The sequence below is a fragment of the Glycine max genome, chromosome 6 (genome assembly GCF_000004515.6).
Source record: "Glycine max cultivar Williams 82 chromosome 6, Glycine_max_v4.0, whole genome shotgun sequence".
NCBI lineage: Eukaryota > Viridiplantae > Streptophyta > Magnoliopsida > Fabales > Fabaceae > Glycine > Glycine max.
The window spans coordinates 860,283-872,804 of NC_038242.2; the positions used below are offsets into that span (position 1 = coordinate 860,283).

Here is a 12,522-nt window from a genome sequence, read left to right on the forward strand (position 1 = left end):
AATTAATACCTATCAAAACCATAAGATTTTTCTCGTGAGGGGTCTGGCTCACAAGCCAATAAAGGCAACCTCTAGAACCTTCATCACCACTCGATCGCATTACAAGTCTAATAATTGACCTTTAAAAATCAAAACCAGTGTCATTGCTTCACCAGATTTCCACTTTATTGCATCATTTACAAAATTAGTTAATTCGATCCTCTTCAGCTTCACCTTCCTTGGGGGCAGGGTAAGGCTTTCTTTATGTTAATTAATAATTAATTACAGTTTCTCATGATCTTTGTGTAATGCACACTTGACTTCACGGTTTGTAAGTGAAACTTACTGTGGTATTTGCAGTTTTCAAGGACTCTGAACATTTGATCCATCACCATCTCTTCTTAGCAGTGAGGTGAGGTGAGGTCACTACAATGGCTTCTGCTTGTGTGACCCTGAAAGCCAATACCCATTTAGCAAACTCTGAGAAAGGCTTTCTTGGAGAAAGAATAAAAGGTGGCTTCAACAACAGTGCCTTGGTGATGAATCAGTTGGCTATACGTTCTAGAAGCCACAAGAGGGTGAAACATGGTGTTGGTGTTGTATCTTCTGTTCTCACATCAAACAATGCCAAAGAATCACTGGTAAGCTGAACTTGATTCTGGGATCCACCTTCTACTTCTTGGTCTTTTACTTTGTGTGGTTGCATTTTTATTTTTTTTCATTTGGTGTGGTTTTCAGACCTTGCAAGTGCCTTCCTTTCTGAGAAGAAGAGCTGATCCAAAAAATGTTGTTTCCATCATATTGGGAGGCGGACCTGGGACACAACTCTTTCCTCTCACCAAACGTGCTGCCACACCTGCCGTTAGTGAATCATGGTTTTTGTCTGAAATCTGAATCCTAAGTTGTTGTTGTTGTTGTTGTTGTGATGGTGTGGCATGCAATGTGTTTTCAGGTTCCTGTGGGTGGATGCTACAGGCTTATAGACATCCCTATGAGCAACTGTCTCAACAGTGGCATCAACAAAATATTTGTGCTGACCCAGTTCAACTCTGCATCCCTCAACCGCCACATCGCCCGCACCTATTTTGGAAATGGCATTAACTTTGGGGATGGGATTGTGGAGGTATGTGCATCACCATCACTATGTGCCCCATTTGGTTACTGTGATTGATAGGGAAATATAAGACACTAGGGAGGTTCTTGTTGACCACTTTCAAGTAAGTTTGCTTTTTTATTTTTTTAATGATTCATGGCGGTGACTAATTATGCCAATCAAAGCGCAAAACAGGTTCTGGCGGCTACTCAAACACCAGGAGAGGCTGGAAAGAATTGGTTCCAAGGAACTGCAGATGCTGTGAGGCAATTCACTTGGGTATTTGAGGTGGGCGTGTAATTCTTTTTATATGCTGCTTCATCTTTTTCTTTTTTGTTTGTCACTATCACTTTTTGAGCTTCCCAAGAAGTAATGGGGCATTGTTGTAGGATGCCAAGAATACAAATGTTGAGAATGTGTTGATCTTGGCTGGAGATCATCTATATCGAATGGATTACATGGACCTTGTGCAGGTATATGGTGTAGTATTGTTTTATAGAATGTATAATTTCTTCATTTCATTTTCAAAAAAATCCTGATTTAGTTTTGGTTACAAAATGAACAGAGTCACGTGGATAGAAATGCTGATATTACAGTTTCATGTGCTGCCGTGGGTGACAGGTGTGTTCTCTAAGATGTGTTTCTTTTTGCTGCTGAGTCAATATTTAGGCTTAATTTCTTTCTAGGGGGAGTGAATAGAAACAACTAACTTCCTGAAGACAAAATATTTACAAATTTAATTGCCTGTTTTTCAGCCGTGCATCAGATTATGGATTGGTTAAAGTAGATGACAGAGGCCGCATCATTCAATTTTCAGAAAAACCTAAGGGTGATGATCTGAAAGCAATGGTAATTCACAAGCTAACTTATTGATGCATCTTCTTTCTGTTTTCATGTTGTCTGGTAATTCTACTGTGGTGTTTCACTAGCAGAAAGAAAAAATAAATTACCATCCTTAATTTCAAGAGTGTTTCCTCACCCTTCTAAGAGTGAACATCTTAGCTCTATAGCATTTTGACATCGTTAAATCTAGTATGACTTATAGTACATCAAAGGACAACAAATATTTGATAAGCTGAACATGTAAAAAATATGCAGACTTAGATTTACAAGGTACAAACTATAAAGGCTGGATTTGCAAACTTCCCTACAAAAGAAAGCCCTGAATCCTTATGTTTCATCCTTTTTCTTTTTGCCATAGTTATTTAATTTTTCTTTAAAACTAGTTGCCACCATAAATAATATGTTCATAATATATTTTTCGTTGTTATTCTCTGCAGCAAGCAGATACCTCTCTTCTTGGGTTGTCATCCCAAGATGCATTAGAGTCACCATATATTGCATCTATGGGGGTTTATGTATTCAAGACAGATGTTTTACTCAATCTTCTGAAATGGAGATATCCTACCTCAAATGACTTCGGATCTGAAATCATCCCTGCAGCTGTGAGGGATCACAATGTCCAAGTTAGACAAAATTCCATGAATATATATTTTTTCAAATGTTTTTATACACTTTAGAGGGTTATGTGTCATTCTAAACCTCTTCATTTAAGAGAAAATTCCATGAATATATATTTTTTCATATGTTTGTTTTTTTGCAGTCATATTTTTTTGGAGACTATTGGGAAGACATTGGAACAATAAAATCCTTTTACAATGCTAACTTGGCTCTTACTGAAGAGGTGTGTTCAATATATTAATGACTATCATTTTTCAAATTTAATGGTTACCCCATTCTGAGTGTAAGAATTATGCATTAGCCACAAACCACAAAAACCAAAGATACACTACTAGCCCTTGTTTTGCATCCAGTATAGGCCGTATTGTCTGAGAACAGAGGCCAGTAGGAAATGGCAAATTGTACCATACTAAACCGGAGGAGGCATGAATCAGTTTAGTATTAACTATAATAAGCAATAGTACCTTTATTATGGCACATGGCTCAGTGGCCTAATTAGTAGTTACAGTGAAACTCAGCTCAATTACTTGCTAGAATGTTGCAAATTGTCAGTGTCATTGCTCAGTTGATTGAAACTAATACTTATCTGCTTTATGGCACTCTCTTGCAGAGTCACAAGTTCGAATTTTATGACCCCAAGATTCCCATTTACACATCTCCAGGATTCTTACCACCAACAAAGATTGACAAATGCCGGGTATGATAATATTTACAATAATTTATCTTTTAATATGTTGGTAACATCATGAAATATCTTACTCATTCTGTTTGAGTTTCTTTGGTAGATTGTGGATGCTATTATCTCCCATGGATGTTTCCTGCGGGAATGCACAGTTCAACACTCCATTGTGGGTGAACGTTCACGCTTGGATTATGGCGTTGAGGTCCTGGTAAACTACTACACATTCTAGACCTCTGATGCTAAACCTCTTCATTTAAGATTCCTCCTCCTAACCAAAACCACCTTTTATAGGACACTGTAATGATGGGAGCAGACTATTACCAAACTGAATCCGAAATTGCTTCTCTGCTGGCAGAGGGGAAGGTCCCAATTGGTATTGGAAGGAATACCAAAATTAGGTAATTTTAACCCAGTTAACTGAAACTAGATTATTTAAATCATTTTATGGGTCTAGAAAGTTAAAAGTAAATATAGATATTGAATGAGTATCATGATAAAGAATAAGCTTTGTCATGTAGCAACTCTATTTATTATTGCCAACTAATAGTCATGAAATTGTTACATAATTTGTTATCTTTGTTGAAGGAACTGTATTATTGACAAGAATGCAAAGATCGGGAAAGATGTCATCATCGCAAACAAAGATGTAAGCAATGCTCATATGTCATACCATTGATCCTGTTTGTTTAATTCCTGTATATGCAAGACCTATCATAAGCCAACCTATTAATGTCTTGCCAACTCGAATGCTTTCTCTGTAGGGCGTTCAAGAAGCAGATAGACCAGAAGATGGATTCTACATCCGATCAGGAATCACCATCATAATGGAGAAGGCAACCATAGAAGATGGCACTGTCATATAAATGGATAGGGCTCATTTCTGGGCTGATTACCCAAATGCGCTGGAAGAGGAATGCTCCCATCTTTGGACAGAAGGGTAGCTGTTTGCAATGCTGTGTTACAATGCAGAAAGCAGCAGAACACCCCATGTGCTATATGATATGTAAAATAGTAGCTCCCCCCCACCAATACATGTAAAAATAGAATGAATAAAACCACGAAAATCAAGATGCATGAGAGTATATAAATTGAAGGGCTGAGCCCGAGGTAGCTAGCTACAAAGTTGCTTGAACCCCTTGTAAAAGACACTTTCTAAATTATTTGTATCGCTAAGGTATCAGTGTATGGCTAAATGGATTCGTTGGCATCATCTTTCTGTTTGCTATTATACGTGAATTGAAGCCCCTACGTAATCTTAAATTTAGTATCTGATGAAAATAGTAGTGATAGTAAAAATGAACACCAAATCGCTAATAGTCTGAAAGCGTTGCGTTAGGATGCATGAATGCACGCGGTAAATGGCAATGCCCAATGCCACGTGGCAAGATCAGGTAAGTTATTACCAAGAGTTTGACACGTGGAACTTGTGGCTTTGTGGACAAGTCAAAGTCCTATGTTGATGGTGAAGGGCACAGGTGGTGAGTGTAAGAGAGATGGAAAAGTTAAGAGTTAAGCTAAATTAAATGCATGGAGTTTGGTGAATCGGAAACAAAAAACGAAGACAATGCAATCTCGGAAAATTGCGGACGTGTTGAACGTCTCGGATGGTGGTCGTGGGTTAGAAAACAAGGAAAAGAACCTCAGTTCAAACCTCCACAATGATCATGATAACCAAAACCAACACGTGCAGATTGATTCTGGCTCTGCCCTCCAACAATTTCTTGATCACATACCCATTAGTGCAATAGCTGGCATAAAAAATTCACCTGGTACTTTTATAGTTGTTGGCAACTTTGTTTTGTTTAAGAATCAATATGCCCACATGAACATTAAATATTCATGATTCTTATATCATTCAATGCATGTCCTCCTGTCCCTTCTATCCTAAGTTTTGGAATTGAAAGCTGGAGACAGTATAAGGGATGCAATTCATGCGTTGTACAAAAAGGATATATTTTCTGCAGCAATTGTGGATACGTCAGACTCCCATGCGGGCAGCATAAGGTTTTCAGATCGTTATATTGGTCTCATTGATTTTACAAGCATGGTTCTTTGGTGCCTTGAGGTATTACCCCCACTAAGTTACACTTAGACACCTTCTATTTATCTATTCTTCCCCCCACCCAAATATGGCACGGCATTCTCATTTCTTACGTGGTATTTTCAAGGAATTTGATAAGATAAAAAATGATACCATGGAAAATCATCTCATGGATTTAGAGAACGATGGCCTTTTCTCCATCCTGGATCAGGTTCCTCAGATTGGGCTAACCAAGGTTTCTCGTATTTTCTTTTTGTGACCTTTCTTTACTTAGTCATAATTCCTAGCAAACCATAACAAAAATTTGTGTTTGAATTTTGCATTGATGTAGGATATTAGGAATGAGTCTCATTATAAAGCATGCTGATGCAAAACTGTCCAGTTGAACACATTGCTAATTTTGAGTTACTACTACAATATTACCAGGTTAGCGAGTTGGCCAAGTCATTCCTCTGGGAACCATTTTTCCCAGTAAACATGGATGACACGGTTTTGCATGCTTTGCTACTTCTCTCTAAGCATCGGGTGCACGTTTTGCCGGTCATACAGGAACCTCAAGCTGGACTCATCGGTTATGTTACACAGGTATCTGCTGAGTTAAGCACAGGTTTTGAACAATGAATTGAAACAAATGTATCTTGTTTTAATATGCTTAGTCTTTCTGCTAGAATGCAGTAGTCCAGCACCTTCTTCAATCAAGTGAACTAGAGTGGTTTGATAGCATTGCAGATAAGAACATATCAGATTTCCGGTATTCAACTCTCACACTCCTTATTGTGCATACATGATACATCCATCTGCCACTTATTCAAAGTGAATTGGCAATCTTGTGTGTTGCTTTTTCACCCCTTTCTTATCCTTCCACAGATTTGAAAGCCAAGAAAATCCTAGTTGTGTATATGGGGACCAAACTGTTGCAAATGCTTTAGATTTGCTCTGGCAAAACCAAACTTGTGCAGTTGCTGTTGTAGATCGACAAACTAAGAAGCTCGTGGGTAATGTAAGGAACGGCGACGTTTATAATCTTGTAAAGAATAATGACCTCCTAAGAAATAGATCGTAAGTTCAAAACATGTCCTCTCTTTGCCTTTCGCCTTTAGAAAATAAGCTAACGGGCCAATGTAGGCAACAGTATTGATGTAACCAATATGACAAAATTGCTTGTTTCTATGCCATAGCAGGATTTTAACTGTGAAAGAATTCATTCACATAGAGACTGACAAAGTAGTAACTGAACAAGCCATTGAACATGACCATGGGGCTTTACTCACAGCAGGAAGTCTCCGTCTGAAAAACAGCTTCATACCCAGAATGGACTTGCCCGTTGCCAACAAGGAAACTGAAACGCTCAAGCAAATAATGGAGCATACGACTGAGACTAATAGCAGTTTCAGCTTTCTGATCAATGATAATGAGCAAGTTACAGGGTTGCTCACACTAAGAGATATAATTCTGCAGTTTGCACCACCAAATATGAATTCTAGCATTAATGGAGGTGGGTTTTTCGAATTTGCCTTGGAGCAAAGTGGATGTCAGGTGAAAAATGGAACTATGGTTCGTAATCATTGATATGATATATAGCAGTGTTTGAAGGTTTTTGGCTCATAAAGTCGTACTAATTAAAGCAATTTTTGGGAAGATGCAACATGATTATATGACTCCAGAGATGTGAGAATGTAATTTATACAGTTTGCCTCACCTTAATATTGTTTCTGCATGACCTATCATTTTGGGTTCCAAATTCTTGGTTCATATTTCATAATTTTGCTCAAGTCTTGTGATGATATTCAAATTCAATTCTTTCACTTTTGGCACCGTGAGAAGATCGGCCTAATTAATAGTCACTTAATCCGTCTGTTTCTTTTTACTTCTTCCAAAGAACAATTACCAGAGATACCGATTTTTGACTTTGCATCTTTATCTGCGTGACATAGGAAACTATGTACGGATGCAAGAACAATGAGTCAAAAACGAGTATTTATTAGCAAGAAAAAGAACAAAAAAGAAAAAGAAGTGATTATTAGCATTAGAATACAAGGACAAAAGCAATCTACCTAAAGTTAAACCTTGATAATCATACGTTGGTGGAACATCGCCCTCATGCATTGTCCTGACATGTTTGCGCAATGATACCATGGGGCATGATTATGATGCAGATACGTACAGAAATTCTAACAAAAACCTGGGGATCACCATGAAAGGTGAATCCTAAAGTACTTCATGCAAACATCATTACTGAATCCTCGAATATATATTGGACCAACCACCTATGTCTTGCAATCACCCACCAATATATATACGTACAATATAATATACTGTTATAGGTGGGATGCCAGAAGGGAGGAAGAGGAGTCTTCGATGTCTTTCCCTATGATCCTGTGTTTATATAAAAATATATATATTATTATTGATTAAATCTTACTATTCCAAGGGTGATAATTGTTGAATACTTTTTTCAGAGAATATAATCAATATATGTGTTTTTTTTTTTACTTTTCAATATTATCTTAAAATTATATTTTTAATTATCTATTTTTTTATAAATTTATTCTTTTATTTTTTTAAATTATTTTTTATATTTTAATTAAAATTAGTCATTATTTTTTTTAGTTTTAAAGATTAATTTTTTAATTAACTTTCTTTATATCTACTTACTATAAATTACTGCATAATCTAAAGATTACCCTTTTCGAAATGTAAAGGGGTGCCATGCATGAGATTTATGGGGTGCAAGAAAAACAAAAAATTACTTCCTGTAACTCTAATCCTGCACCTATTTTAGAAAGTAAAATTACATTTCGGAAAATTCTTTTTAAAATGTAAAAAATTTACATTTTATAAAGACTTTGTCGGATGTAATTTACATGTTGGAAGCTAAAAATAAGTGCAAGAAGCAACATTCAAAGTGCATGAAACAACTAGGAGAAAAACAACCAAGGCGAGGTCGTCACACCCATGTTCTATTGGGCTTGTCTAAAGCATTTGTTCTCAATTTTATTGGCGTCCTGCAAAAACAAAAACAAAAAAAAAAATTATTATTACTACTTTTTAGGTTTAAATGTTTTTTTTTTCATCAAATTAATATTTTTCTCATTGAAAATTTATTTTTTTATTTAGTTCTTGCAAAAATATGTTTGTTTTATTTTTTTTATTCTTATAAGTATTTTGGACAACACTTTTTAGAGACAGATAAAAGATAAATTTTGTAAGGATTAAAATAAATTTTGTAAGGACTAAAATATTTTTTTTTTGCAAGAACACAAATGATTAAATTACAAGGATAAAAAATGTATTTAACATTGATAGGAAGTATCTATTCATTAGTCACATATAATAAGATCTTCCTTTTTCAATTATATTTTTTTATAAAAATAAACTCAAGCCTAAAATTTTAGTTAAGGATAATAAACTCAATTCTGGTTATGGAGACGAAATCCCATTTCACATGGATTAGATTGGTAAGATAAGATTATTTTGGAAAAAAATTCAAAAACATTAATGAGTTTTTAAATAATAACACTTAAAAAATAACCATTTAAATCTAATAAATTTAGTTTTGGGAAGGGTATAGATGGTAACTAAGAAGGTGGTGAGGCTGACCTCAGAGCAGTAGATGGCTTCCACTTCCATAGTTCCATTCCAGCTCTTAACAATTACATGAGACAGAGAAAGGGTTGACGGACAGAGAACCCACCTTTTGTTGTATTGCAGATCCATCCGCTCTGCCACCAGGTCAGCTTCCATTCTTCGTTTTCCACTTTCATTGTTTCGAGTTTCTTTTTCCCTCTCCCCTTTCCCACCGTCTTAGGGTTTCTTCTTTCCTCCTTATCCAAAATCTCATTTCCCCTATTCTTTTGGTTTGTTGGTATTTCAATCTTAAAACCCTAATCTCAGACTGTTACTTGTTTGTCGCTGGCACCAGGTGAATGGAAGGAAGTGGCGGTGGCGGTGCTTCACCGTCTGCACCGGTGAAGCAGTATTTGCACGATTTCTCGAAGCTGTTTCAGTACTATCTGGATAAATCCACTCCACATTCCACGTACAGATGGATTGGGACTTTCGTGATAGCATCCATCTACGTTTTGCGCGTTGTTTATGTGCAGGGTTTTTACATTGTCTCTTATGGACTCGGAATCTACCTTCTGAATCTCTTGATTGGTTTTCTCTCCCCTTTGGTTGATCCTGAGCTCGATCCCTCCGACTCCCCTTTGCTTCCAACCAAAGGCTCCGATGAGTTCAAACCCTTCATTCGCCGCCTTCCGGAGTTCAAGTTCTGGTAATTTTAAGTTTAATGTGGATAAACTGTTTAGATAAACCTTTTCATAAGGATTTACAGGAAGATAAGATGAAAATATTAAATGATTTAGACTCTGATTGGATAAACTGAGTTTCTCTCATAGCCCTTGATTAAGTTTAATATTTAATCATTTTAATGTATAAAAAATAGAAAACCATGTATATTGAATGGTAAGATTTATAAATTGCACACTCTCCAGTTTTTTCTCAAGAGTAGCACTAGCTTCTCTAAAAGCTGACTTAACTAGTTAACTTATGCATAATCTAATTTTTAACTAATATGAGTATAAACACTTGTAGGAGAAGAAAATTGGAAGGCAAAATGAATTGAGCTTCTCTTATGAACTAAAATCAACTTATGCATCTCAACTTTTGGAGAAATTAAATGCAAGAGTTTCTATATAAGCTAAGTGTATAAGTTGATTTTAACTTGTGAGAGAAACTCAAATCATTTTACCTTTCTTTATTTCTTCTATTATAATTGTTTATGGAACTTGTGGAGAAGTTTATTCAAATAGGGCTTAATTCATTTTTATTTTTACCCTTTATTTTCTCATAAGTGTGTTTCTCATGAGTCATACCATGAAATTATGGGAAAGAGTGATCGAACGGAGATTAAGAAAGGAGACTCAAGTTACTGAGAATCAATTTGGTTTCATGCCGGGAAGGTCGACCATGGAAGCGATTTATTTATTACGGCGGGTGATGGAGCAATATCGCATGGCCCAACAAGACTTGCACTTGATTTTTATTGACTTGGAGAAAGCGTATGATAGAGTGCCTAGAGAGATTTTGTGGAAAGCTCTAGATAAGAAAGGGGTTAGGGTTGCATATATTCGAGCTATCCAAGATATGTATGATAGGGTATCGACTAGTGTTAGGACACAGGGTGGAGAGTCAGACGATTTTCCCATCACAATTGGTTTGCATCAAGGGTCAACCCTTAGCCCCTACCTTTTTACCTTAATTCTGGATGTCCTCACGGAACAAATCCAAGAGATAGCGCCGAGATGCATGCTTTTTGCAGATGACATAGTCCTCCTTGGAGAGTCGAGGGAGGAGTTGAATGAGAGGTTGGAAACTTGGAGACGAGCTCTAGAAACACATGGCTTTCGCCTAAGCAGAAGCAAATCGGAGTATATGGAATGTAAGTTCAACAAAAGAAGGAGGGTTTCTAACTCAGAGGTGAAAATAGGAGACCATATTATCCCTCAAGTCACACGGTTTAAATATCTTGGGTCTGTAATACAGGATGATGGGGAAATTGAAGGGGATGTGAATCATCGCATTCAAGCAGGATGGATGAAATGGAGAAAAGCATCGGGGGTGTTATGTGATGCAAAGGTACCGATCAAGCTAAAGGAAAAGTTTTATCGGACTGCGGTAAGACCGGCGATTTTGTACGGAACAGAATGTTGGGCGGTCAAGAGTCAACATGAGAATAAAGTAGGTGTAACGGAGATGAGGATGTTGCGGTGGATGTGTGGTAAGACTCGACAGGATAAAATTAGAAACGAAGCTATTAGAGAGAGGGTTGGAGTAGCGCCTATTGTAGAGAAGATGGTGGAAAATAGACTTAGGTGGTTTGGGCATGTAGAGAGAAGACCGGTAGACTCTGTAGTGAGGAGAGTAGACCAAATGGAGAGAAGACAAACAATTCGAGGCAGAGGAAGACCCAAAAAGACTATAAGAGAGGTTATAAAAAAGGATCTCGAACTTAATGATTTGGATAGAAATATGGTACTTGATAGAACATTATGGCGGAAGTTGATCCATGTAGCCGACCCCACCTAGTGGGATAAGGCGTTGTTGTTGTTGTTGTTGTGTTTGTTTAGATTTTAAGTCAAATAGGACCCTAAACTTCCCTCATAAATTAAAATCAACCTATTTAGTGATAGTGATTTTCAGTGGTGTGAGTTCATTTGTATGTGTAATTTATTTATTTAAAGTGGTTGCTGCTATTCATGTGCGTGAATTTTTATAATGGGCGCAGGTATTCTTTCACCAAGGCTCTCTGCATAGCGTTTGTGATGACCTTTTTTTCCCTGTTTGATGTTCCTGTCTTTTGGCCTATATTACTCTGTTACTGGTTTGTTCTCTTTGTCCTTACAATGAGGCGCCAAGTTGCTCACATGATCAAATACAAATATATCCCCTTCAACTTGGGGAAGCAGGTTGATTTTCTTATGCTTAAATTGCCCTTCCATCATATACCTTGATTTTCTTTCTGCCTGAAATATAACACACTTTTTCTCTTAATATTTGCAGAAGTATAGCGGTAATAAATCTTCTGCAAGGAGCAGTAGCTCTCGTGCAGACTGAAACTTGTCTCTCATGATTGGAAGATCTACTTAGTTAGGTTTTCTGAACATTCAGGCTAGTCAATGCCCCCCTTTTCTATGAAAGAATTTGTATTCATGGTATTATGGATGTCAGTATGCATTATGCTGTTACGGAAAATCTTAATGTCCACTCGTTTTATTATACATGAAGACGTGCTAATATTGATAGTGAATCTCATTGTCAGTGCACGTTATTGATTGGACTTTTCTTGTAAATCTCAGCTTGTATTGTGAATTTGTGATGCTGTAATTTTTCCATGCTTGGTGGCTTCTACCTCAATATTAAGGCAAAGTTCATCTATCGCTTTTGCTTTCTGTCTGCCTCAACTACATCGTTCAGATTAGATAGGGTTTTGAACACCATCGCCGAAAGTTGAGATATTGGATAGGTTCACGTCAAAATTTGGGCCCAGTAGGATGCTGTTGATTGCAGGTGTGCTTCTAAGCTGTTCAGACAGTGTCCATTCGGTTTGTGAGTATTGGATGTTATGCATATACCAACCAGCTATTTTTTCACTGGGACTTTTGCAAATGACGGTGGGTGTCGCTATTTTAAGGGAAAGGACTTGATCCATTTCATAAATGAGTTATTTTTTAATTATTCTATTTCTTTTTTTACAGCGATTAT

The 12,522-nt window shown here is 36.8% G+C and overlaps 3 protein-coding genes across 4 annotated transcripts; all 3 read left to right on the forward strand.

Annotated features, from left to right (window-relative positions):
* On the forward strand, positions 1-4,425 carry LOC100814910 (glucose-1-phosphate adenylyltransferase large subunit 1). 2 transcript variants are annotated; one of them, XM_003527149.5, is made up of 15 exons: positions 1-229; positions 340-620; positions 718-840; positions 932-1,102; positions 1,268-1,360; positions 1,462-1,545; positions 1,638-1,693; positions 1,828-1,921; positions 2,353-2,538; positions 2,676-2,756; positions 3,144-3,230; positions 3,319-3,423; positions 3,507-3,613; positions 3,801-3,861; positions 3,977-4,425. In XM_003527149.5, exons 2-15 carry the CDS (start codon positions 411-413, stop codon positions 4,076-4,078), a joined length of 1,560 nt encoding a protein of 519 aa, XP_003527197.1. In that variant the 5' UTR covers positions 1-229; positions 340-410; the 3' UTR covers positions 4,079-4,425. The 2 variants fall into 2 exon arrangements, with proteins under 2 accessions (XP_003527197.1, XP_006581117.1); XM_006581054.4 differs by lacking the exons at positions 1-229; positions 340-620 and having other exon boundaries at positions 717-854.
* Positions 4,426-4,779: 354 nt separating this feature from the next.
* On the forward strand, positions 4,780-7,265 carry LOC100819351 (SNF1-related protein kinase regulatory subunit gamma-1-like). Its single transcript, XM_041016053.1, has 7 exons — positions 4,780-4,984; positions 5,105-5,280; positions 5,384-5,491; positions 5,683-5,841; positions 5,925-6,007; positions 6,124-6,315; positions 6,438-7,265. Exons 1-7 carry the CDS (start codon positions 4,780-4,782, stop codon positions 6,823-6,825), a joined length of 1,311 nt encoding a protein of 436 aa, XP_040871987.1. The 3' UTR covers positions 6,826-7,265.
* A 1,439-nt stretch (positions 7,266-8,704) lies between these two features.
* LOC100817031 (protein RER1B) lies at positions 8,705-12,195 on the forward strand. The gene is made up of 4 exons (XM_003527152.3): positions 8,705-8,988; positions 9,179-9,532; positions 11,546-11,726; positions 11,821-12,195. Exons 2-4 carry the CDS (start codon positions 9,183-9,185, stop codon positions 11,872-11,874), a joined length of 585 nt encoding a protein of 194 aa, XP_003527200.1. The 5' UTR covers positions 8,705-8,988; positions 9,179-9,182; the 3' UTR covers positions 11,875-12,195.
* Positions 12,196-12,522: the final 327 nt, after the last annotated feature.

Bases quoted from the DNA above. Each gene is read 5' to 3' on its own strand.
- LOC100814910 (XM_003527149.5), top strand. From the start codon at position 411: ATGGCTTCTGCTTGTGTGACCCTGAAAGCCAATACCCATTTAGCAAAC. The intron at 1,103-1,267 runs GTATGTGCATCA...AGCGCAAAACAG, and splicing joins TTGGGGATGGGATTGTGGAG to GTTCTGGCGGCTACTCAAAC. The intron at 1,546-1,637 runs GTATATGGTGTA...CAAAATGAACAG, and splicing joins ATTACATGGACCTTGTGCAG to AGTCACGTGGATAGAAATGC.
- LOC100819351 (XM_041016053.1), top strand. From the start codon at position 4,780: ATGCAATCTCGGAAAATTGCGGACGTGTTGAACGTCTCGGATGGTGGT. The intron at 5,492-5,682 runs GTTTCTCGTATT...CAATATTACCAG, and splicing joins CTCAGATTGGGCTAACCAAG to GTTAGCGAGTTGGCCAAGTC. The intron at 5,842-5,924 runs GTATCTGCTGAG...TCTTTCTGCTAG, and splicing joins TCATCGGTTATGTTACACAG to AATGCAGTAGTCCAGCACCT.
- LOC100817031 (XM_003527152.3), top strand. From the start codon at position 9,183: ATGGAAGGAAGTGGCGGTGGCGGTGCTTCACCGTCTGCACCGGTGAAG. The intron at 9,533-11,545 runs GTAATTTTAAGT...TAATGGGCGCAG, and splicing joins CTTCCGGAGTTCAAGTTCTG to GTATTCTTTCACCAAGGCTC. The intron at 11,727-11,820 runs GTTGATTTTCTT...TAATATTTGCAG, and splicing joins CCTTCAACTTGGGGAAGCAG to AAGTATAGCGGTAATAAATC.